General features: G+C 32.3%; 1 protein-coding gene across 1 annotated transcript in view; it reads right to left on the reverse strand.

Moving 5' to 3' along the window:
- Nucleotides 1–26998, reverse strand: part of LOC146997855 (uncharacterized) — a 47610-nt gene extending 20612 nt beyond the window's left edge. The window contains exons 1-3 of the mRNA XM_085816216.1: nt 26750–26998; nt 10010–10306; nt 6282–6519 (exon numbers count right to left, since the gene is read on the reverse strand). Of these exons, the coding sequence (XP_085672342.1) occupies nt 6282–6519; nt 10010–10306; nt 26750–26834 (620 nt within the window). The 5' untranslated portion in view covers nt 26835–26998. The remainder of the gene's footprint in view (nt 1–6281; nt 6520–10009; nt 10307–26749) is intronic.

A 26998-nucleotide genomic window follows, 5' to 3' on the forward strand; every position in this document is an offset into this window, starting at 1 on the left:
TGCTCAGTGAAGGAATTGTGTTGCTCCATGACAATGCTCGGCCCCATACTGCTGGTGTCACTCAATCGTTAATTTGACAGTTTCATTGGGAGCAGTTCGATCATCCGCCGTACAGCCCGGACTTGGCGCCGTCCGACTATCACTTGTTCCTGCACATGAAGCGCGAGCTTGGTGGCAAGCACTTTGGATCTGACGATGACACGAAAAATGCTGTAGAGTCGTGGTTATCGAAACTGGCGGGAAGTTTCTTTGACGATGGTATACAAAAACTGGTCACCCGCTATGACAAGTGTTTGATCATTGTGGAAACTATGTTGAAAAATAGTTTAAGACATGTATTTTCATGTAAAAATAAAATTGGTTTCGAAAAAATTGTTTTACTATTTTTTTTTTTTTTTTTCAAAATGGTACTTAGTTTCCGAATATGCCTCGTATTTAAGGGACATAAATAACGACATTACAGATGCTTATAAACAATAATAAATAAACCCTGCTTGAATGATAGATACTTTGTAATAATGATGGTATAAAAATATAGTTAAGTAGTTTGTTAATTCACTCTGTTGGCACTGCTGCTAAATAATATATTACGGTTTGAAAGATATATTAAATATGTCTCACGCTTGACTATAAATCACTGATTTCTGGTGATACTACTTAATTTTTTTACCTCCTTTCATTACAGAAAAAACTATAAAGATTAATATTATAATATTTAAGCAAGGTCTTTTATACAAAGAGACTACATATGGTTTTAAAAAAAATGGTAAAAGTATATTTTAGGGTACCCCTTGGTGAAACTTGGTGATTTTTGTTGGTACATGGATACCGAATTTGTGCAATTCTTTAACTTCTTATTTTGGCTTGCATAACGGCGATTTTTGCACTACACAAAGCCAAAATAACAAGACAAAGAATTGCAAAAACTTGGTATCCATGTACACATTGACCTATTCTCACTTAAAAATAAATCCTCAAATTGCACAAAAATGGCATTGTGCACTGCCTTGACTTTATCCATGTACACGTCAACCTATTTTCAATTTTAAAAAAATCTAAGAATTGCACAAACTTGTATTGTGCACTTTGTCCATGTACACATCGATATATTTTCACTTAAAAAGTCTAAGGAGCAACCAATTCTACAGTACAGGCAAACAAAAAATACATAATCTCGATAAAATAAATTTTAAACCAAACAACAAAATAGCATAAAAAAGGAAGAACATGTTATACATTTAAGCACTACAAAAATCAAATATCCACTTACCTTATTTAAAAGTTCCTTCGTCTTTAGTCTGTGGCACACAAAATTCCTTAACAGGATCCAAAACTTTCCTAAAATTATCTGAACTCGAATCCGTATATTGGCATCATCACATCTGAATTCTTCCTACAAACCCATTCAAATCCATCTAAACGGTTTTTACATTCGACTAGACACATATCCTTTCTACATACAGGACACTCATAATGGCTACTAAGTAAACCTTCATTTACACACCAGTCAATTAACGTTCTTTTCCTCTTTCGTTCCACATCGTACAGAAACTTCAAATTAATCTTACTACATTCGGCCATTCTACCTTCTAAGCAATAAAGCCAAAACACACCACAAAAGTGCTTACAAAACATCCCATAATTCAAAATTTCCCAGAATCATGCACCTGATTACGTCACAATAGGGTTTCCATAGCATTCAACTACTCAGGCTACCATAAATGAAACAACAACTTCGCCATAATACAAGGAGTACCTTAAAGTCTACTCTAACCAAAAAAATCTATTCAGCAGTGCTTTCATTAAGATTGTGGTATATCACAGTTACATGGATTATAGTCTGAATAAAAAAGAAAATATGAAACTTAGTTCTTAATCTTAGTAATATGCCACTTTAACCAAAAAATATTACAAAAATTAATTTGAAATCTGAAAATTTTAGATTATGATCTACACTCCAAAGATTTTATCACAAAAGTTTCAAAAAGTTAACAAAACATTCTAAAATTTTAAAAATATAAAAATCATGAAAATTTAAAGTGGCAATTTAAACCTCATACACTGATTACAGTTTAATGCTTAGTAGTTACTAGCCCCCCTCCCAAAAAAATTTTGCAATATTATTATTTTATTCCACATTATTACTATGTGGACAATGATACACTTATCTAATAAAGAAAAAAAATATTTAAGACAGCTATGCATTATTTCACTGGATCATTTGCACATGAGCATTGCAACAAACATTTCCCTTGAGTGGCAATACTTTTTATTCTGACAGTTTGCCATCACTCAAATCTTAAAACAATAAATACTCCAAAAAGGTTTCCTTTGACATTTTTCATAATGCTTCAAAAATAATTTCTAATTTAGAACCACCACTGTCAACTTGCAGTTCTGTACCATGAAAAAAAAACAGATTTCCTATCATGTCAATCTGGAAGATACCATTACAAATTTTAAAATAAAATATAGCTATTTTCACATGTCAATTTTACAGCAATTTGCTCTCTTTATTTCAAATGACCTTTGATATTTTTATATACTACAGTACAAAGTCCGTAATCCGGACGTCCATTATCCGGAATGACCTATAATCCAAACCTCAAAGCCACAAACTTTTTTTTTTTTTTGTATGCTTTACGCATGCACATTTAATGTATAATGGGTGGTATAAGCTAGGCTAAAATCATCTTTACTGATTCTAAGGCATTTCAGTTAATGTTGCAGATTATGCTGTTCCTTAACCCGGGAGCGTGCATGCTCTTTTGAGTTACACGAGCATGCACCCGGCTCATGTTTTTTGAAGAATAAATTGTTACTCTTCAGGTAAAAGTGTTACATTTATACCAAAATATTATGATCAAACTTTAAAAATATGCAAATTATGAAAATTAAAATTTTAATTTTAATTTCTATAATATTTTTTACGAAGTAAGAATTTTTAAAGGAATAGAAAAATGTATTACATTAATAAAGAATTTATTAGGAATTCATTATATTATTATTCAGCCTATTCAGAAATTATTATTCAGGTTTATTAGGAATATACTGCCTGAAAGAACATCTTCCTCGGAAAGCTTCAAGTTTTTCATCAATTGTTATGAATTCACCGATTGTGTAATATTTCAGTTATTCACAAACTCTTCAAAAAACTCTCTTATAGGTGCAAGTTTAATCTGATTCTTTTTTGACGACGTGAGTTCCTATGTCATCAAAACACAAAACATTTTAATAAAAAAAAGAAAACGTTTGTAGGACATAGTTTTGTAGAAAATTTCCAAGCCAGTTCTGTTATCCATAGATCCCGCACATTTACATGCGATGACTTATGTCACAAAAATATAAAAGACCTATAAAAGGGTGAATTTCAATCAGAGTTGTGTACCGAGCATCTCTCTCGCTTTGAAAACTATCAGAAATAGATGCAACATAAATATTTGTATGCCTGATGACTTTCAGCAACATTTGTTCACTTAGTAAAAGTTCCCATGATTCATTTGGAGTCTGCATATATTTTTCCTTAGCAATGTTTCCAGGCAATCCAGTAATAATATTACGAGTAGGAGTTCTAACATCAACTTTAGGCTTTTCTTTTGAACATTGTCTCCCCCCTCCAATAAAGCAATAAATGTCATTCTCATTTTCCTTTTCAGAATGCAACTCAATTTCTGAATCTGTATCATGAGAAATAAAAAATTCATTATAACTTTCATTATCAGTTTCTTCAACAGTTCATTCTTCCTTATAGAAAAATAATTTTTGCAAACGTAACATTCCTTCCTTAGAGGATAAATTACATGACATATTTGCAGCTTTCTGTGCTACCACAAATGAACTATGTTACAGAATGCTAATATGTGCGCTGGATCTGAAAGACCTGATCCTGTCAAAACAAAACTTCGAATCAAATGTCCCGTGAAAGCTTTCGGCATAAAGATGATGGCCTTGGAGGAGACTACACTGAATCACAACTGCTTGGGGAAAATAGGTACGTTTTTAGAAACGTTTCTTTAATCCAGCAGGTCCATTGGAACCTGCGCTCACACTCGCGGGTTAATCTTCTAATTGGATCCGGTTTATTATTTTTTTGAGACTGTTAGAGCAATTTTATAAAAATTAAGCTTGAACTTTCGATTATGTCAAAAAGAGCTTCCAATTCTGGAACTGCCAAAGGATCTACAAAGCAAAAGCATGTTTTGATGTCCATCAAATAGAAAGTGGAATTGCTGCAAAAAATAAATAAAGGCATATCTGTCTCAAAATTATGCGAAGAGTATGACATTGGAAAGCCAACTGTATATGACATAAGCAAAAAGAGAAAGGAACTTTTTGAATTTTTTGTGGATTTCAACACCCCACTTGCAATGAATAACAGAAAATGGGTTCATTATATTAAAAGTGATGACTGAATGGGTCAGACAGCGTGGCAGGCAGCGAGAATGTGCCATTGACAGGTCCAAATGCTAATGGCTCAAGCCAAAATATTTCATGAAGAAACGAACTTCATGAAGAAGAGTGCACATATTCAACAGTTTGGTTAACCAAATTTAAAAATCGCCATGGTATAAGACAATTAAAAATCTCAGGTGAAAAAGCTTCAGCTGATACTGAAGCTGCTGAACAATTTGCAGATGAATTCATTGAACTCATTACTAGTGAACAATTATCTCCAGAACAAATTTACAACGCTGATGAAACTGGTCTTTTCTGGCAATATGTACCGCAAAATACCTTGGCAACCTCTACAGAAAAGGCTCCAACAGGTGTCAAAGATTCCAAAGCCAGACTAACAATTTTAGCATGCACAAATGCTGCAGGAACGCACAAGTGCAAACTTTTCGTAATCGGAAAACATGCACAACCTCAAGCATTTAAAGGAGTAACTATTTTCCCCATAATATATTGTGCAAATAAAAGAGCATGGATGACACAAGCGTTGATGAATGATTGGTTTGAAAATCATTTTATAATTCAAATGTTGCCGAGGCTCGGCAACATTTGAATTTGGTTGGTTTACCTGATGACTCAAAAATAGCCCTGATTGTTGACAACTGTTCGACGCATGCTTCACTTAAAGTTTTAGTGAAAGATAATGTATCCGTATTATTTCTTCCCTCCAAATTGTACATCTATTACTCAGCCTATGGATATGGGAATAGTGCACGCGCTGAAATACAAATATAAAATAGCATTTTTAAAATCTATGTTAAATTTCTTGAACAATAGCAAGACTATTCAAGACTTTTTGAAAATTTTTAGCATAAAATCTGCTGTGTGGAACATCGCAAGGTCGCGGAATGATGTGTCTTCAGATACATTAAAAAATGCTTGGCATAATTTATGGCCAGCTACCATATTTCATGGTGAGGACGATGAAGATGATAGCCGCGAATTTGAAGGTTTTCGGACATTGCAAACTAAAGGTGAAATTTTATAGTTATTGGATTTTGTAAAAAAATGCGGAGAAGCAGTAATAATTGAAGATGATATAACAGAAGTTTTTCATTGCGACGACAATGCCCCAATCATCAATGAATTAACGGACGGCGAAATCTGTAGTATGGTTCTAGGTCCAGAAAATATCACTTCTGATAGTGAAGAAAGTGGCAGAGAAGTTATTGAAAATGAAAAAATTTCGATTGACAAGTTCGTCGGTATTCTCGACACAGCAATTACAGGACTTGAACAGTGGAACTTTGTAACTGAACAAGAAATTATGTCTGTTTATAGAATTAAAGAGAAAGTATTAGCACAAAAAATGAAGCAACTTAAACAACTTACATTGAAAGAAAAGTTTAATAAAGTAAACAAATAAATATTAAGCTTTTTTTTTTTTTTTTTTTTTTTTTTTTTTTTTTTTTTTGTAAATTTTGATGCACATTAGATCCCAATTGCTCCTTATTTCATAAATTACGGTTTTATATTTTTAATTGTATAATTTCTGCATGTCATCTTACCAGATTTAAATTGATGATGTATAAGCCAGAAAAACTACTAATCTAGAATCGCCAAAGTCCCAACAAGTCCGGATTACAGACTTTGTACTGTACTCTTTTTACCATTTTACATATATCTTAAATTGCAATACATTTAAGAAGTGAATATCATAAGTCATCAAGAAAATATTATCAAGTTTTTATTTATAAGTTTAGATAAAAAAACACATGCTATACAGAGATCATTTATTGATTGTTTTAAGAATATAGAAATTTGTTTTTCTATAAAAAATAAAATCACCAAACAAGGTAATAAATATATAAATAAATTTAAACACCTACTCAATTTCAAGAATCCGTCGTCGTCTCATTTGTCGATGGGAATATTTTCGTACGGCCATAACGATTGTCACATTAATTATCAAGAAGCCAACAATTCCACATACAGCTCCCAATATGACACTTGACGAGCGGACGGTTCGAACATAGTCTTCATCACGGGAATAGTAATTCTCTCTTGGACTAGAACTACGCCCATGGAAAGAATTGGATGGCATAACATGCGGCAGAGATTTGGACCCTTAGGGGAAAAAATATCTAATGAAATGTAGATAAGGGATTTAAAAAATAATACATTAACTAAACATCTCTTGGACAATTAGCAGCATTGTTCCACTTTAGAAAATAATTAAAATTAGCACAACCTTCAGATGCAAACAATTTTGCTTATGTGACACCTTTTGGTAAAAATATCGAAAACATGAATTTTCACACATGGAAGAAGGGATACACATTTTAATGTGAAAAACTGCCCATGAACTATCAATATTTAGCTGCATGATTATTCAGGCATTACTGCTCCCCTTGTACTTTATTATATTTGAACACATCTTACATGGGAAATGACTAAACTACTTTTGTGCATATTATTATTAAAGCACAGAAAAAGATTAAAACTCATTTCGTGCAGATTGTTATTAAAGTGCAGCAGACGACAAAACTGGCTTTCTAAGAATTATTGCATTTGATGTTTTTTTTTGGGGGGGGGCTAAGTGCTTCTTTTCTTTTCTTTTCTTTTTTTTTTTTTTTTTTTTACAGTAAATTCCTAAAAATGGACCACAGTAGAATAGAATGTGATAATGAAGAACTGTTCTCAGAGAGTTTGTCGAACTGTTTCTGCGAAAACAAGTTTATCAATGATGATTCTAATGACGAAATTATACGTCCTAAGACCTTTTTGCGGACCAAGAAATTCAAGACCAGATTCAGATGATTCTGATAAAGAATGCTTATCAGTAGACAATTCACTGGTCTTTGACGCATTTCCAGGTTGCTCAGGAATAAATACAGAAAACGTTTCAGATAGTATATATAGCTACAATAAAGTATCAAATTTATCACTGAAAGCACCATGGAAAAGGACAACATGAGGCAGTAAAACTGCATCAATGTATTCTTGACCAGTCATAGTTTCAGTTACAAGCACATATAGCAGCATGCAGTCATTACTCATGATGCTGGCTTGTACCATGATACTGCATCTCAGATATTGGACCCTTTCCTAGATATTTTCTGGACGAGAGGCATTACAACTCTTATGCCAGATCAGTTAGTAACTAAAAGCCAATAACAGATAGAAGCTATTCTTATCTGAGACTATCCAGTCCTGTTCAGACAAATGTAATGCTCACGGGACCATTGCAGATGGGTGGCATAGTGTTTTCTGATCAATGGGACACAACAGATTTAAGGGCATATGGTCCTCCTTCTCCCAAATGTCTGGCTACAGTTTTTTGGGGAGATCTGCTGTACTGTAGCATAAAGAAACTCATTCACCACTCGCTAAGCTCGCTTGTCGGTAGTGCTATGTACCTGTCTCCTGTGGACTTCCATCAACACTATATACCAAGTATGAAAAGCTATTTTATGTTCTGCTTACTTTCCTTTGTTGAATTGGGCGTGGCCTGTTATGACCATAAGACCAACTTGTTTGGTTAGGTGGGTCAAGCTGTGCCCACTTCTGGTACCAGGTATGACCAAACTGCGGCTCACCAAATGCATAAGGTTTTGATTCTTCAAATAAAACTGTGTGTACCAAAAAATAAATATGAGACTACATTTTTTTTAAATGTAGCTATGTTTATTAAAAAAAAGTGAACGAAATTTATAAAAAAAAATATGTAATTAAACTTTTGAGTTTCATTTTCCAAATAACATATTTGAGTATTAGCTCAAATTTCAATTAATACTTCAAAATTCTGCAATCATTGCAGAATAGTTTAACTGTAATTACACTTACATCACAGAATTTATGTACCATAAATTTAGATAAGCTTCCAAGAGATATTTGTAATAGGTTATCTGTGTCTATAATTATTAAGATGACTTGAGAATTTTCCAGAAAGAGCAGAACATCAATTACTTGGGTGAGAAGTGGCAAATTTTTTCAGATGACATACAAAAGTGTGCCATACAGTGGCATCACAGGCAAAATTTAGTGATTAAGAAACCACTGAAACTACAAAAATTGCACTTGATAAGCATATGTATAAGTCAGGTTGCTTTAGAATGTCTATTAGGAAGGCATCCTTCCCTTTTAACAGAAAGTCCTCATATGTTGTACAAAATTCATGCAAACCCTTCTCGAATAGCAATTTCTCCACTGTGCATGCTATCTTGTTTCACATATTTTATTATTTCTAGAGGAATGTGCATGAGTTAAAAATGAAGAAAAATCACTAAACCTATTTTTCAAATTAACGCTCAGAGAAACAAATTTTCTTGACAATATAATAGGAGAAAAAAGCTTTTACTTATATTTATTTGCAACCATATTACTTACACAAAAAGCAAAATTCTCATTAATTCAAATATTATTCATGAAAATCTGTTTTGTTATTTTTATAATGATGTAAATAAGAAACTGTGGCATCTAGTTGTAGCTCTCGAAATTTCCAGAATCTAAACATGTGGCTCTGGCTATCCTGAAGTTTGGCCACCCCTACTATATAGCACTGATATCCGGCATTGGGGGGGGAGCAGCAGCAAAGTACAATTCTCCAGGGACACTCCGTGGATATGAGGAAACATACTTAGAATCTATAGCAGGAAAAGAAAAGTACTTTGTGACGATGTTGTGTGTGCTCCATCAAGCAAATAGGCAGCGCTTTAAACATTATTAAATTTTTGAGCAAGTGTTTTTATTTAACTTTTTAACAGATAATGGTTTTGCCATGACACAGAAGTAATTTTACATACTAACTTTTTTTTTTTTTTTTTTTTACTTTTACACTGCTAAGGAGGAATACTGACCAGGAACAAGCCCTTGCAGTATGATGTCTGCCTTGCAGAAGTCATAACGACACTTACATACTAACTGCAAAAAATCGTCTCTTATTATGGTGAGAGTTTTGTAAGAAAATACCTATTTAAGATGAAATAATCTTAAAAAAATCTTCCTCTCCTTCCTCCAGGTGAAAATTCACATTTGATCACTGACCTGTCACTAATATATTCAGTAATTCCAGTTCTTGTAGTCAGATGTCAAATCTTGAAACTACTGTTCAGTCGAACTTTAAATATAATGATAAAATATTTGCTGCTGTGATTATCCTTGACTTCTTTCTATTGAAGTAAAAATGTTAAACTATCAGACGTTTTATGTTATTTCCCTTGATAACTTAGCACAAAGTTTCAAATATTACTAAGAACATACTTTTTGTTAAACACTATCACAAACTCAAATTTCATTAAAATGTGCATTTTGTCCATTTTTAGTCACTGAACGATACAATAAAACACCATACAATTAAAGTATTTATGAATATTTAAAAATCTGAATTAAATTTTTCCTGCAAAATTCAGATTTGGGAAGCAGAAACAGCAAAAACTTTATTTTCAACTCTGTTTACATTCTTATTGCTGTTTTAAAATAATTTGATTGCCAATGCATGAAATGTATATTTTATTTTTTTCTTCAACACAAATCGGTAATCTAAAATAAATCTTAAACAGTTTACACTCATAAAAAAGTACTTTTAAATTTATTAATAAAATATAAAATACCATACCAGTCGTGAATTGCAGAGCATTTGACTGAATTTTCTGTCCTGTGCCATTGTGACAGACCATGTGCATATGATACGTTACATTATTTTTCAAAGGGCTCAATTTAATAATGTGCTTATTTGATAGTTGGATCCGTGGTAAAACCTCAACTTGTGTAACATCATCAACAGGACCATAAACTACTTCACATAACAGTTCAGATGCTACACTTTCTTCCTTATAATGCCAATCAATTTCTACTCTGTTTATAGATACTTCATACACAGAAATTTCCAAAGATACAGGATGTACAACATCATCTGAAATAAAGAGCATCAATGTAATAAAAAATTTCTTAATTATAGCTAATGTCATAGCATCAATTATATTCAGCCATACTTGATAATGCATACCTAGCAATAATGAAGTTGAACTAATACACTGAACTACAAATTATCTATGTTTAGATTACTTGTGCATTGTTTAAAAAAATGTTTACAATAACTTTGCAAAATTTATCAAAAGACTGAAAGTAATTTGGGATTTTTCATATAATAAATTCTATATGTTTGGAATGTAAATAAAAACTTAACCCTAACTCAGATCCAAAAACACATTTCTGATACTGTAAAAAATAAAAAATAAATAAAGAAAGAAAGAAAAAAAAAGAAAAAAAAAATTCTGTCGTCAGAGAGGTAAAGAATTTGTTATTGTTGAAACAATTTCTGGATTTCCAAATGTAAGTACTGACCACATCTATGAGTAGTTGCAGAAAAAAAAAGAACAATAAGTGTTATTTTACATATCAAGATATTTTGGATGCAGTAACTGTACAGAAGTCAGAAGAGAAAAAACCCAAGATGAAAGAGTAAGAATGAATCAAATTTTAATGAAGTAATAGTTTTGGGGCATATTTGCTACATAGCTGATAATATCAAAATGGAAACAAAATAATTTAAAATATTTTTTGCAAAGAAACTAAAATTTTATGCTATTTTTATTTTAATTTTAATTAATGTCGATATTAAATAACATACAGAGGGCATTCATATTTTCTTTTAAAATATTTGAGGATATCATCTTTTAAAATATGCTGTATAATTTTTAGATTAACTTTATTTCCTGGTTATCCACACAAACTCATACACCCAATAAGCACAAATTATCTGAAATTCAGTGAACTTGTGTTCAACTATTGTAACCTCCAATAATTGATTTGAATGGAATAGAAAATATGTAAACAGGTAGTATATGATCTACTGCTTTTAATTCGTTATTTGTTTCTTAAACGACATCACTAAAATGTTATTTTTAAATTAAATGTGTGATGAAATGGTAGCTAAAATAAATAATAATAATAAAAGAAATTATTAAAACAACCAATTTTAATGCTACCATCTGAAAGCTGAATTACTAATTAAAAGCAGATCATATACAGTCAAAAGTCGTTAATTTGAAACCCATAATCCGGAATGATCTATAATCCGGACCTCAAAGCAAAAAAAATTTTCTGCGCATGCGCCGCGTTGACACATGCGCACAGGCGTTTACGCGTGCGCGTAAGACCTTTACGACTGCGCATATGCGTATGCGCAAGTGCAGAATACGTTTTCACGTGCGCGTTTAATGTATAACGGATGGTATAAGCTAAAATTATCTCTAATTATCTATTTCAGTTAATGTTGCAGATTGCGTTGTTCCTTAATCTTGGAACTGGATCCGGCTTATTACTTTTTTCAGACTGTAAGAGCAATTTTATAAAAGTAAACTTGAACTTTCGATTATGTCAAATAGAATTTCCGATGCTGGAGCTCCCAAAGGATCTACAAAACGAAAGTATGTTTCGATGTCCATCAAACAAGAAGTGGAATTGCTGCAAAAAATGGATAAAGACATGAAGAAGGTGACAGAGAGGTTAGTGAAAATGAAAAAATTTCGATTGACAAGTTAGTCGGAATTCTAGGCACAGCAATTACGGGACTTGAACAGCGGAACTTTGTAACTGAACAAGAAATTATGTCAGTTTATAGAATTAAAAGAAAGTATTATCACATAAAACAAAACAACTTAAACAACTTACATTGAAAGAAATGTTTAATAAAGTAAACAAATAAATATTAAGCTTTTTTTTTTTTTTTTTGGAAATTTTGATACCCTTTAGATCATAATTGTTCTTTATTTCATAAATTACGGTTTCATATTTTTAATTTTAGAATTTCTGCATGCCATTTTACCAGATTTAAACTGATGATCTATAATCTGGAAAAATCGATAATCCGGAATCGCCGAAGTCCCGACGAGTCCGAATTAACGACTTTTGACTGTATTTTATAATTATCAGAAACTGTATTAAATCAAAATATTACAATACAATAGTATTACTACAAAGTAAAACACAGTACAAAGTCCATAATCCAGTCTCGTCGGGACTTCGGCGATTCCGGATTATATTGTAGCTACATATTTTTTCGGATTATAGATCATCAATTTAAATCTGGCAAGATGGCATGCAGAAATTATACAATTAAAAATATTAAACCGTAATTTATGAAATAAAGAGCAATTATGATCTAAAGGGTATAAAAATTTACAAAAAAAAAAAAAAAAAAAAGCTTTATATTTATTTGTTTACTTTATTAAACATTTCTTTCAATGTAAGTTGTTTGCTTCATTTTTTGTGCTAAGTGCGCATGCGTAAACATTAAACGCTCACGCGTAACATTAAACGCGCATGCGTAAACGCATTATGTGCATGAAGAGAAATTATGATCTAAAGGGTATCAAAATTTACAAAAAAAAAAAAAAAAAAAAGCTTAATATTTATTTGTTTACTTAATTAAACATTTCCTTCAATGCAAGTTGTTTAAGTTGCTTCTTTTTTTTTTTTTGTACTAAATGCGCATGCATAAAGCATACAAAAAAAAAGTTTGTGGCTTTGAGGTCCGGATTATAGATCATCCCGAATAATGGACGTCAAGATTATGGACTTTGTACTGTATTAAATAACTATTGATTTAATATTAAATACATTTCAGTAATTCGTTTCAGCTGTGATAAACTATAGAATAATTTCTGCCATGACTACTGCAATTTTTATTATAATTACAAGGAAATTAAAACTGAGATATCGATACATTTAAGAATTTTTATTGGAACTATTCTTATATGCGCCCCAGGTCGCCAAACATTTTTGGCGAGAAACTCCATGGTGCCATATTACTATCTAAATGTTTTGTCCTCATTTCGAACTTTAACGTCTCCAATAACGGGGTTTTTGCACATGCAAAAAACACATTTTGAACACACAATTTAAGCTAAAAATCCAAAACAAAAACAAAAAATTTAGATATCAAAAATGTAATGTTTCTAACTAAAAATATTTGACAAGAATCCATGTACACAGCGATATGTTTTAATTTTAAAAAAATCTACGAATTGCATATAACAACAATAAATTTCAAATTTAAAGTTAAAAAAAAATGAACATAACATTCTACAAAATAAAAACAAAATAAAATGCACTTACATACATGAATAAAATTTTACCAGTCACACAATGTCCGTCAACAACAAATGTTCCACGATTTTGCTATATCACACGTCTTTCTGCGATTCAAAATTTCGAAAGTAACGATAAAAACTTCCTCCAAAGTTAACTTACTACAGTCAAAAGTCTTTAATTCGGATGTCCATGATCCGAAATGATCTATAATCCGGACCACAAAGCTACAAACTTCCTACGCATGCGTAAACGCATAATGCATTTACGCATGCACGTAATACCTTTACACATGTGTAACATTAAATACGCATGTGTGCATATGCGTTTCCGAATGTGCATAATACGTTTACACATGCACGTTTAATGTATAACGGACGGTATAAGCTAAGCTAAAATTATCCAATTATCTATTTCAGTTAATGTTGCAGACTGCGTTGTTCCTTAATCTTCGAATTGGATCCGGCTTATTATTTTTTGCAGACTGTTAGAGCAATTTTATGAAATAAAGCTTGAACTTTCGATTATGTCAAATAGAATTTCCGATTCTGGAGCTGCCAAAGGACCTACAAATCGAAAGTATGTTTCGATGTCCATTAAACAAAAAGTGGAATTGCTGCAAAAAATGGATAAAGGCACGAAGAAAGTGACAGAGAGGTGATTCGTTTCTGTAACCATTCCGAAATTTGTTTATCAATTTCATTCTGCTCTGCGGGAGGGGATGTCGCGGCACACAATGAAATGGAAGTTGATCTGTCAGCACTATCCTCATATCTTCAGGGCAGATGTATTTTATTTTATTTGGCTTATAATTCCTTACTAAATGTAGTGTTTCACCTCGATGTACTCCGATATGATTTAAATCAATTTCCTCGTCATTATAAATATCACGAATACGCATAAAATAGTTTTCTGGTTGCAATTTTCTAATTTCGACTATGCGTAATGTATGCTTTACGCATGTGCGCATTGAAAGAAAAGTTTAATAAAGTAAACAAGTAAATATTAAGCTTTTTTTTGTAAATTTCGATACCCTTTAGATCGCAATTGCTCTTTATTTCATAAATTACGATTTCATATTTTTAATTGTATAATTTCTGCATGCCATCTTACCAGATTTAAACTGATGATCTTTAATCCGAAAAAATCCATAATCTGGAATCGCAAAAGTCCCGACGAGTCCGGATTAAAGACTTTTGACTGTATACGAAAACCACATTCTAAATCTTAAACTTTGCTGACAGCCACATACTTTACTAACAACCATTTGACTGCAAACCCACACAAGTCTATCAGAAACACCAATCTTTGTCCGAGTTGTCATATCAGTTCTGCATTTCGGACAAGCCAAACTCTGTTTTAAAAGTCACGACTCCCAAGGAAATTCCAAATATGCACTTTTATCTGCATAAACACACCCGTAAACAAAAGACTCATTAACAACTCCAACATCGTAGCTTTTAATACTAAATTTACTTTGCACACAATCTAAAATACACGACTGAAATCTTGCCACCACGTCTATAAGTTTTAGCATCAAAAGGGTTGCCATGCAAACAGCATCGTCCACCAAACCATCCCACAGCACGGAATAGTGCCAAAAACCAGCACAGAACACATATCGCCACATTTGGTGATCTTAGGGCGCATATAAGAGTAGAGCCTTTTGTTCTTATGGTTGATCTTTACATTATGGTAACTTGGCGTTTTTTTGGCGAAAATTTGGTGACCAACTCTCCTACAGCAACCCTCTATTTTTTTTTTCCCGCCGCCATTTTGTCTTCACGAAGTAAAGACATGTTTCTTTTCTTTTTATCTACTGAACACTTCTTCCAACAATCTACTAGCCGAATTACACTTATGCTAGAAATTTTGGTACTATTCGGTTTCGAGGGCCGTAAAAAGTCGCCAAACTATTGTTGATGCCAATGCTGCCAAAAATAATTGCGGCAAGAAAGGAGGTATAATAGTAAAAACTATCTAAAGATTGATGTTTTAATTTAGATGAAAGGTTAATTTCATATAATACTTTTTATTATTATAATTTATATGAAAAAGGCGGCACAGCTTTAGTATAGCCCACCTGGAATTTTAAACAAAAAAAAGAAAAAAAAAAAAATCACCAAGAGCGGCGATAAATGATATGATCTGGTAACCCATACTATTCGCCAAACGCAATGTAAACAAGAGGATGGAATTACGGTTACAGCTAATTTAGTCGGCACAGCTTTAGTATAGCCCACCTGAAATTTTAAACAAAAAAAAATCCACCAAGAGCGGCGATAAATGATATTATCTGGTAACCCATACTATTCGCCAAACGCAATGTAAACAAGAGGATGGAATTACGGTTACAGCTAATTTAGTAGTCAGTTACATTTATTCAATTTCAATACAAATTACCGACACATCCGTTTACTCAAAGTTTAATGCACGTGCCCTGTATTCTTACTTTTCCGGTATAGATTTCTCTTAAAATTTGTCTCACGCTGCGTTGCAGGAGGAAATACAACATTTTAAATTAGAATTCTACTAAAATTAATATCTAAATACACAATTCGTAACACTGTTGTTGGTGATTGTTTAACGCTCAGATACCGTGAATACTATTTTGTATATATATTTTTGGCTACTTGAGCTGATATTTTTGCATTTAGTTATTGCTTGCTCTAAAACTGCTATTAGTGATGTTGTAATTAAATATCAGGAGATTATAAAGGAAAATTTAAGGTGGGAGTTTTCAAACAAGCGTAAAATTTTGGGAACAGATATTTTATGTATGAATTAACAATAGAGTATGAACTTTTTAGAGGATTTTTGATGGATTGTCGATTATTGAAAGATAACGTTTTCTGTGAAAAATGTAAGATACCATGCTGATTAGTTAATCAGAAAAAGTCATCGAATGGTAGTATTTGCAAGAAATGTACGGCTGAGAAATCAATTAGGCTAGGATCTTGATTAGCCTGTAGTAAGCTCAATTTTTCTAGAAACTTTTTTTTTTTTTTTTTTTTATTTCCCAACGCGAATCAATGGAGTTGCTTATGCGCGAATTTCTGCAATTCTCCGATTTCTTTTAAGTGAAAGAAGATTTCTTAGTATATGAGCAATGCAGAGTTTATTCAATTTCTGATTTTTAAGTAAAAAGAGATCGCTATATACATGGGCTAAGCCAATGCAGTGCGCAATGCCGAGGTTGTGCACGTGCCTAGTTTGTGCAATTCTAGGATTTTTTTTAAGTGAAAATAGATCGATGTGTACATGGGCAGAGCCAATGTAGTGCGCAATGCCGAGGTTGTGCGCGATGTCTAGTTTGTGCAATTCTAGGATATTTTTTTAAGTGGAAATAGATCGATGTGTACATGGGCAGAGCCAATGTAGTGCGCAGTGCCGAGGTTGTGCGCGGTGTCTAGTTTGTGCAGTTCTAGGATGTTTTTTAAGTGAAAATAGATCGATGTGTACATGGGCAGAGCCAATGTAGTGCGCAATGCCGAGGTTGTGCGCGGTGCCTAGTTTGTGCAATTCTAGGATGTTTTTTTAAGTGAAAATAGATCGATGTGTACATGGGCAAAGCCAATGTAGTGCGCTATGCCGAGGTTGTGCGCGGTGCCTAGTTTGTGCAATTCTAGGATGTTTTTTTAAGTGAAAATAGATCGATGTGTACATGGGCAAAGCCAATGTAGTGCGCAATGCCGAGGTTGTGCGCGGTGCCTAGTTTGTGCAATTCTAGGATGTGTTTTTAAGTGAAAATAGATCGATGTGTACATGGGCAAAGCCAATGTAGTGCGCTATGCCGAGGTTGTGCGCGGTGCCTAGTTTGTGCAATTCTAGGATGTTTTTTAAGTGAAAATTGATCGATGTGTACATGGGGAAAGCCAATGTAGTGCGCAATTCCGAGGTTGTGCGCGGCCCCTAGTTTGTGCGCTGTTATAGGATGTTTTTTTAAGTGAAAATAGATCGATGTGTACATGGGCAGAGCCAATGTAGTGCGCAATGCCGAGGTTGTGCAATTCTCTGATATTTTTAAGGTGGAAATAGATGGATGTGTACATGGACACCGAGCTTTGATGTTTTTCGGGCGAATACGGATCGTTGTTTACAAAGGAAAACGAGATAATGTGTAATGACGAGCTGTAATGTAACGTATTTTATATGCAATGTTTAACATATCGTTTGTGTATTTTAAATTTGTATTGTTGTTTTAATTGTGAATTATATTTAAGACATCATTTTTCATTTAAATCGTATTTTAATGTTTTGGTTTTGATATGTTTATAATGCTTTCCGACTTACGATATATATCGATAGCCCGACGATCTACTCAACAGTAGCAAAACTGTAAACTTTGACCCTATAAGTAACTTTTACCTCATTATTATAATACGTAGTGTTTGCAATCCTAATCGCACTTGATAATACGAGTTCTTTGATAATACAGTATCTCACAAAAGTGATGGGACACTTGTGCTTTACAAAAGGAAACTGTAATAAAATAAATTAAAAAAAATGTAAAAATGTTTTGTGGGTGTGTTTCATACTTAAATTTAGTAACAATTATTACATCACATACATTTTCTCAAAACATTAATTTAATAAAAATACAATTGTTTAGAACGGAGCAAAAAATGGCTCACATAAGTGATGGGACACCATTAGATACTACTACGTACTATGCAACAAAAATCGTCTGAAGTAAGCAATAAAAATATTTTTTGGGGTTTTTATTTTTACTCAAAGCAATTGGCAATAATTTATCGCAATCGTCTGCAGTATTTCTCTCCAGTTTGTTTTGGAATTTTTGTGTTTTTTATCTCTGTGCAGCCATGAATGCTAAACGAAAATAAACTTTGCCTGAAATTCGAAAATTAGTTATTAAGTTGCATATTGAACGTGGAAATTCTATTACAGAAACTGCTGAAACCGTTAACCTGAGTCATTCAACAGTTTTTAATATCATTAAACGATATAAAAAGAATCATATGATTCAGGATAAAGAAGACCTGGCCGACCATCAAAGCTATCCAATGGAATAAAGCGAATTATAGTTCGAAATATTAAAAAAAATCCAAGAATGAGTGCTCCCAAAGTTGTTGCTGATTTACAAGCATTATATGGAGTAATTGTTAATCCTGAGACTATTGGAAGAGTAATTCGATTTGCTGGATATCACGGTAGAGCAGCCAGGAAAAAATTCTTCATGAGTGAAAAGAATAGAAACCTCAGACTGGCTTTCGCAAAATCCAACATAAATAAGAATTCTGATTACTGGAATGAAGTTATATTTTCTGATGAGAGTAAATTTAATATATTTGATTCTGACGGTAAAATCTTGGTGTGGAGAAAACACAGGAAAGACAATTAAAATCGGTGCTTCAAGAAGAATGGGGTAAAATCACTCCAGAAATCACAAAAAAATTAGTCGAATCCATCCCAAGAAGATTAAATCATGTTTTAAAAGTAAAAATATTAAAACCTTTTATAAAGTAAAATTTTTGGATAAATATTTGATGGAAAAGTAAGTGTCCCATCACTTATGTGAGCCATTTTTTGCTCCGTTCTAAACAATTGTATTTTTATTAAATTGATATTTTAATATTTTGAGAAAATGTATGTTATGTAGTAATTGTTACTAAATTTAAGTATAAAACACACCAACAAAAAATTTTTACACATTTTTTTTAATTTATTTTACTACAGTTTCCTTTTGTAAAGCACAAGTGTCCCATTACTTTTGTGAGACACTGTATGTGTGTGTGTATGTGAAGCATTGCTTAGTGTTCCTAATTTGTAGTATTTATTTTCTTATAATATTTTCTTTCATTGCGAGAAATTAAATTTTTTATTTATTTATGTGTAGAATTCTAGTGTGCGTGCCTACAGAGAATATACTGTGATTTAGAAATTTAAGAACCTGTTTTTCATTAATGTGAAGTTTAGAATTTTTAGAAAATAATTAAAATTGTCTACTTACTGGTATATAAGGGATTATGTTGTTACGTAGCAAAACGTTAATTTGTAAATATGATAAAATTGATATGTTCCAGAGTATTAATTAAAAAAAACTTTTTTTATTTGTATAAATGCTAAAGCTTAAAAATCTTTGAAAATATGGAAGCTGTATGAAATACAAGTATGAGAGACTGCGACGTTCTTTATCGTTGTAATAACTGGTAGAATTCGCTTACTGTATCATGATAATTTTAAATATAAACAATTTATTATACTTATTTTCAGTTACGCCTAAGCTCAGAAATGTAAATTTAAAGAATTTGATGTTGATTTACAATAATAAACAATTCATTATTTTTTTAAAGAGAAAATACAAATTACGCGTAGCATGGAGAATACATTGTGACGTCACACCAAATTATTTATTAAAGGTTTCCGGTATTGTTTTTAAAATTACATCCTTTTAACCTTAATCATTTTTATTAATCATTTCTTAATATTTCTTTCTCTTAAAACCGTGTATAATAGTCATAAACTTATTTCTATTATCCACGATTTCTGGTGAAATCAAGATGGCTACCATTTTTTTAAACACGGAGTTTCCTCGAAAATCTGGATGGCAACCATTTTTCAAAACAACGTATTTCATGTGCTTTGGCGCCAAACCAAATTCGCCAAACTTTGAAGGTGGGCTATACTAAAGCTGTTCCAAAAAGGCTAAACATTACTGAATGGAAGCATAAGAGTAAATAATTATTTCAGATCATTATTATGATTTATATAAAAATTGTTAAACATAACTGCTGCATCGCTATTTCGCTACCGACTTATAGCATAATTTCATCTCGTTGGTTGTTCAGACGTAATTTTCTATAATGAATGATGCTTTGTCTTTGAAAATATTCTCGGTAAAGTGCAGAATCGCTCACTTATTTGTTTGCTGCTTTTTACAAGGGTAAAAACAATTGGATTTTTGTCAATTTTCTTTTACATTTTAAGTGAAAATAGGTCGATGTGTACATAGATAAAGCCAAGGGTGTGCGCAGTGCCATTTTTGTGCAATTCTGTGATTTTTTTTATGAAAATCACAGAAATAGTGAAAATAGGTCGATGTGCACATTGATACCGAGTATATGCAATTCTTAAAAACGCGTCAAACAGTGGATGATTCTGCACTTTACCCAAAATTCTATTTCCAACTTTTCGTCATGGGCAATTCCCAAATTGTTAAATCCATAGGATATGAAAAAAGGATTTAAAATCAAAAAAGGATTAAAAAATTAAACTAGTATTTCAGTGGCGTCGTAAGAAATATAGAACTATATAAACTTACGCAATCTGAAATCAGCGCGTACGCTAGATTTGGAGCACTGTTAAATGGGCGCGTTTGCTAGATTTGGCGCTCTTGCGCATACATTTTCGCTGCAATTTTTTACGGTCCTCGAAACGGAATAGTACCGAAATTTTATCTAACAAAACTGCTTAATCATGACAAATATTCACTGCAAAATTGGGAAAAAGTGCACAATACCACACTCCTTACGTGTTTTTCAAACTAACACATACACATAAACCATGTACACGCCGACTTATTTTTACTTAAAAAAACATCCCAGAATTGCACAAAAATAGCATTGCGCACACTCTTCACTATATCCATGTACACTGCTTTTTTCTCATAAATTAGAAAAATTTCACGAAAATACATGACAATTTTCTCAATCTTTAAACCCGGTAAAAAGACTATATATGAAATTACCTGATCGCGAAAAAGTATTTACCCTTTCCAAATATGAACATTTCCACATATAAAATAAATAAAATATCCAAAAACTTTTACCTCTAAATCATCTATTACATTATACACGTCACCAACGAATTCATACTGCAAGCATTACAAATACTTAGTATCAAATATTTAAATTATTTCCATGCACGTTTACTTCAACTTAAACGTGTACCAAATTCCTACAAACATAAAATTCACAAAATAACTATCATTTAATTAAAATATCACTAAGCCATGTACACGTCGACTTATTTTTACTTAAAAAAACATCCCAGAATTGCACAAAAATGGCATTGCGCACACTCTTCACTATATCCATGTACACTGCTTTTTTCTCATAAATTAGAAAAATTTCACGAAAATACATGACAATTTTCTCAATCTTTAAACCCGGTAAAAAGAACATATATGAAATTACCTGATCGCGAAAAAGTATTTACCCTTTCCAAATATGAACATTTCCACATATAAAATAAATAAAATATATAAAAACTTTTACCTCTAAATCATGTATTACATTATACATGTCACCAACGAATTCATACTGCAAGCATTACAAATACTTAGTATCAAATATTTAAATTATTTCCATGCACGTTTACTTCAACTTAAACGTATACCAAATTCCTACAAACATAAAATTCACAAAATAACTATCATTTAATTAAAATATCACTAAACCATGTACGCGCCGACTTATTTTTACTTAAAAAAACATCCCAGAATTGCACAAAAATGGCATTGCGCACACTCTTCGCTATATCCATGTACACTGCTTTTTTCTCATAAATTAGAAAAATTTCACGAAAATACAGGACAATTTTCTCAATCTTTAAACCCGGTAAAAAGAACATATATAAATTACCTGATCGCGAAAAAGTAATGAACATTTCCACATATAAATTAAATAAAATATCCAAAAACTTTTACCTCTAAATCATCTATTACATTATACACGTCACCAACGAATTCCTACCGCAACCATTACAAATACTTAGTGTCAGATATTTAAATTATTTCCATGCACGTTTACTTCAACTAAAACGTATACCAAATTCCTACAAACATAAAATTCACAAAATAACTATCATTTAATTAAAATATAATTAAATTCAAAAACACTACTTAAAATATAAATGAGCACATACATTAAATTAATACATACATAAATACCCATTTCGAATTCACTTTAGTTACGGCCATGGGATCCAAAAATTCACGAACACTGTTTCACACAACACACAATAAAGCCAAATACAAAATTTCCAGATTTTTTCCCCGATTTCCCCCCTTTTCCGATTAAAGAACCGTAATTCGTCCATTAATATCACATGACATATACCATAATCTCTCATTTCCCTCACACAAAATAATGCGTAATCGGAACTGAGTACTGCTCACATTATTACCAAAGTGCCAGGTAGTAACCTTTATCGCCTCCAAACTACCAGTTACCATATTGTAAAGATCAACCGTTTTTATTATTATTTTTTTATTTTTTTTATTTATTGACATACTTAGTACAATGTAAATAAAAGACATGCATTTTAAAATTATTAGAACAGATTTTTCAATATATAAAAGTAAAGCAATTTTTTTTTTTTTTTTTTTTTTTTTTTGTACATAAAAACCAGAATAAAGACATGGATTTAAATTTTCTTTGCAATCTCTTCACATACGAAATTAAAAACTAAGTTTTTCATTCACAGAAGCATGACAACCTTATAAAAAATTTCATCAGATACATACACATAGCAAAAGAAATTTAAATTCTGTTTAAATTTCCTCCTTAAAAAATGCAGAAAATATAACAATAATTTAAAATGTTAGAATTTACAGTAAAATATATACTGTCTGTAGGTTATTATTTAAATTAAGTAATTTTATGATTTAAGTCTTTGCTCTAACTTCTCCTTTTCATATTCCTCACCAGAATGCAAATGAGATAGCCAATATTTAAACTGAGATTTTGAGATTTTTAAGACAGAGCATGTTTCTGTCTTCTGCATACACCACTATCTCTTAAGTTTCCTGCCAGCTCTAATAGTTGCATTCTATCACTGGCAAAACCTTTATTTCTGATGCTCCAGGTAGAGTTACTAATCCAGCTTCTGGTAATACTTAATTGTGCAATCTCCGACTACTGTTCCACATTTCACTTAAATCTGACCGTTCTATTTAGTTGCATAACCAAGAGCCGTGGCTGATATTGTAGCACAAGTGCCTTTGTGGTTGAAATTCCAGTTAAATAAAAAAAATTGCTGCATTTGCCGGCATATAAGATGCACTTTCTTCCTTTGAAAATAAGTCTGAAAAATGGGGTGTGTCTTATACGTCGATTCAGTTTTTGATTACATTCATTTCTTGTTTCCTTGCAGAGTGTGGGAATATAACAGTTATGCAAAGCTCAGTGAATGTGCATGCGCTGTCATCAACAATCACAGCTGGGTTCGTTTAAAATTTCCAAATTTTTTGGGCGACTTTTAAGTGTGTGAAATTTTTACTGTTAAGTTTTCTTAAAGTTTTGGTAAGTTATGGCTTAAAAGCAACATTGGCATTGCTATAACATAGCATACAAACTATGTGTGATTGTGTATGCTAAAGAACATGGAAACAGGGCTGCAGAGAGGCATTTCAGGCCACGCCCAACTGAGAAAATAATAAGAACCTTGCAAAATTATAATGATCAGTAATAAAATTTTATCCTTCAAAAATGTGTATAAAAAAGTGGTTGTGTCTTATACACCAGCAGCTTCTCACGACTTCATCATTGCTTCAGACATAATAATAATTTGCTTCACATTAGTTAGGGTTTTCTGCACCATCCAGTGCATTACTAATGTCACACTTCTTAAAAAACTTAACCACTGTCTCTGCTTTCACAGCATCTTTTGGAACATTTATTCACAAATGATGTATCGACGCAAAAGATGCTTCTGATTTTTCAGACTATTTTCAAGAAAAAAAGTGCATCTTATACGTTGGCAAATATAGTAATTAACAAGTAAAACCCTATATGTTTTAGAAACAAAATAAATGACAAAAAAATTTATTTGAATATAATAAACACAGAAAAATTTGTAGAAAGTTATAAGGTATTTCTCCCGCCTAATTAGCATGCCTTCATGGTGTACTGGCCAGCACGCTTTGCACGCATTTCAGAGGTCCGTCGTTCGAATCCCGGCGAAAGCACTGCTCATTTTTCACGTCTCCCACTTCCAAATAACTTAATGTCTCTACAGTGGTTCGGAAACTAAAAACGGTGATGGATGATGATGCTCCACTACCAGAATTTGGCGATTGGGTCCCCTAATCCCCAGTTGCCCTTTAAAAGGGGGAGTATATAAGGTATTTCGGTACTATTCGGTTTCGAGGGCCGTAAAAAATCGACAAACTATTGTTGATGCCAGTGCTGCCAAAAGTAATTGGGGCAACTCTAATGCAAGAAAGGAAGTATAATAGTAAATAACTATCTAAATATTGATGTTTTAATTTAGATGAAAGGTTAATTTCATATAATAATTCGTTACCGAGTTATCGCTAAAGCATAATGTCATCTCGTTGGTTGTTCAAACATAATTTTCTATAATGAATGATGCCTTTTCTTTGAAAACATTTTTGGTAAAGTGCAGAATCGCCCGCTTATTTCTTTGCCACTTTTTACAAGGGTAAAAACAATTGGAATTCTGTCAATTTTCTTTTACTTTTTCAGTGACAATAGGTCGATGTGTACATAGATAAAGTCAAGGGTGTGCGCAGTGCCATTTTTGTGCAATTCTGGGAATTTTCTTTAAGTGAAAATAAGTTGATGTGTACATGGATACCGAGTACGTGCAATTCTTAAAAGCGCATCAAGCAGTGGATGATTCTGCATTTTATCCAAAATTCTGTCGCAGCCTTTTCATCATAGGCAATTCCCAAATTGTTAAATCCATAGGATATCAAAAAAGGAATTAAAAATTAAACTAGTATTTCAATGGAGTCTTAAGAAATATAGAACTATATAAACTTACGCAATCTGAAATCAGCGCGTATGCGAGATTTGGCATGCTGTGAAATGGACGTGTTTGCTAGATTTGGCGCTTTCACGCATACAATTTCGCTGCAATTTTTTTACGGCCCTTGAAACCGAATAGTACCGGTATTTCTCCCGCCTTCATGATGTAGTGGTCAACACGCTCGACACGTATTCAAGAGGTCCGTAGTTCGAGTCGCAGCGTGGGCATTGCTCATTTTTCACGTCCCCCACTTCCAAATAACTTAACGTCTCTACAAACTGAAGTGCAAGTATTTCAAAGAAATTGTTTTTTAAAATATCAAAATAATATAGGTGTCTGCTGCCCATCCACCTCCCAAAAATGCATTAATTGCATCACATAACATCTCCTACAGACCTACTTTCTTTAAAGACCTGTTTAATTTACTACAGTAAACCACATCAGCACTAGACATCGTTTTCCCATACAGAAAATGTCTCATATTCCTGCTCTGAGAAAAACAGCAAAAACTCCTAGGTAGCAAGCTTGTTTCCAGAAATTTAAATTTGGAACAAACTATCAGCATAAGCACCCATCTCCATATAACATTTGTTGGGGCTCTCAAAAGAAAAGAAAAAAAATCCATTATTTTGAAGTACTTGTGACTGAGACCATATTTAGAATACAATAAAGCTGCTCAATAGCATAACAATAAGTTTATATCAAATCATCAAAGCAATTGCATACAAAATCATAAGCATAACAATAAGTTTGCAGTTTGACAAAGCAATATAAGCTAAAAACTTAACTAAAACTAAAAACCTCTCAAACATACTAACACTTCAGTCTTTACTTTATGCAATGCAGAGAGGTCATCAGACAGACACAGTACAATCAATATTCAAATAACATTAGTAAAAGCATTGAATTCATGCAAAATAAAAACATGAGAGAAAATTTCTCCACCATAACTGTTTTTACAGAAATTCATGACAAATCTGTCAGAATTTTAAGGCATGATGAATAAAATGTTACTTCTCTTATAAATTATAATCACTACTCTTACATAAACTACATAAAATTCCCAAATACTAGTACACATAAAGGATCTTACGACTATTATACAAAAAAAAAAAAAAATCCCAACTAAGCTTAAAAGCAGATTTATATAATAACAAAAGCATCGATTTCAAACTGTCATAGAGCATATATATCCCATTATATTTAGATGCTATGCTCAAATGTATGAACAGATTAAAGATAGCTAGAAATTATGTAAGGATGCGTAAAATGTTATTTCGGAATGCGTTGATTTTGTGAAGCTGTTTTGTTTCTTAATCAATACATTAAATAAACAGGAAAACTAACTCATCTGTTAAAATATCATCACAAATTTAGAAAAAAAAATGGAAAGGCGAGTGGTGTTTAAGATCGTTCGAGAAAATCTTACACAGGTATTATCTACTAATGTTTAAATTCACGGCATTTAACAACAAACGAGGAAAGAGATGTAATAAGCTAAGAAGGATAGTAATAAAACTTTACTCACCTATCGCAAATGACAAGGAGACGCATAATCCGTTAAGTAAAGCTACAACTAAACTACACAAGATTGCACTCAACTTAAGTTTCATTGCAACTTAGCATTAACACTAATATAAACTGATTAACGACCACATTTAAAGCCGAAATGAGCTAACAATAAACATCAGTTACATCAAAACAATTCGCCTCACGCAATACATTTCGTCCAAGGAGCCCAAAACGAAACTATTCACTGGATGAAAGGTCCTTGGCG

This window comes from Stegodyphus dumicola, chromosome 4 (genome assembly GCF_044657685.1).
Source record: "Stegodyphus dumicola isolate Sdum_Otavi_A_Nest chromosome 4, ASM4465768v1".
NCBI lineage: Eukaryota > Metazoa > Arthropoda > Arachnida > Araneae > Eresidae > Stegodyphus > Stegodyphus dumicola.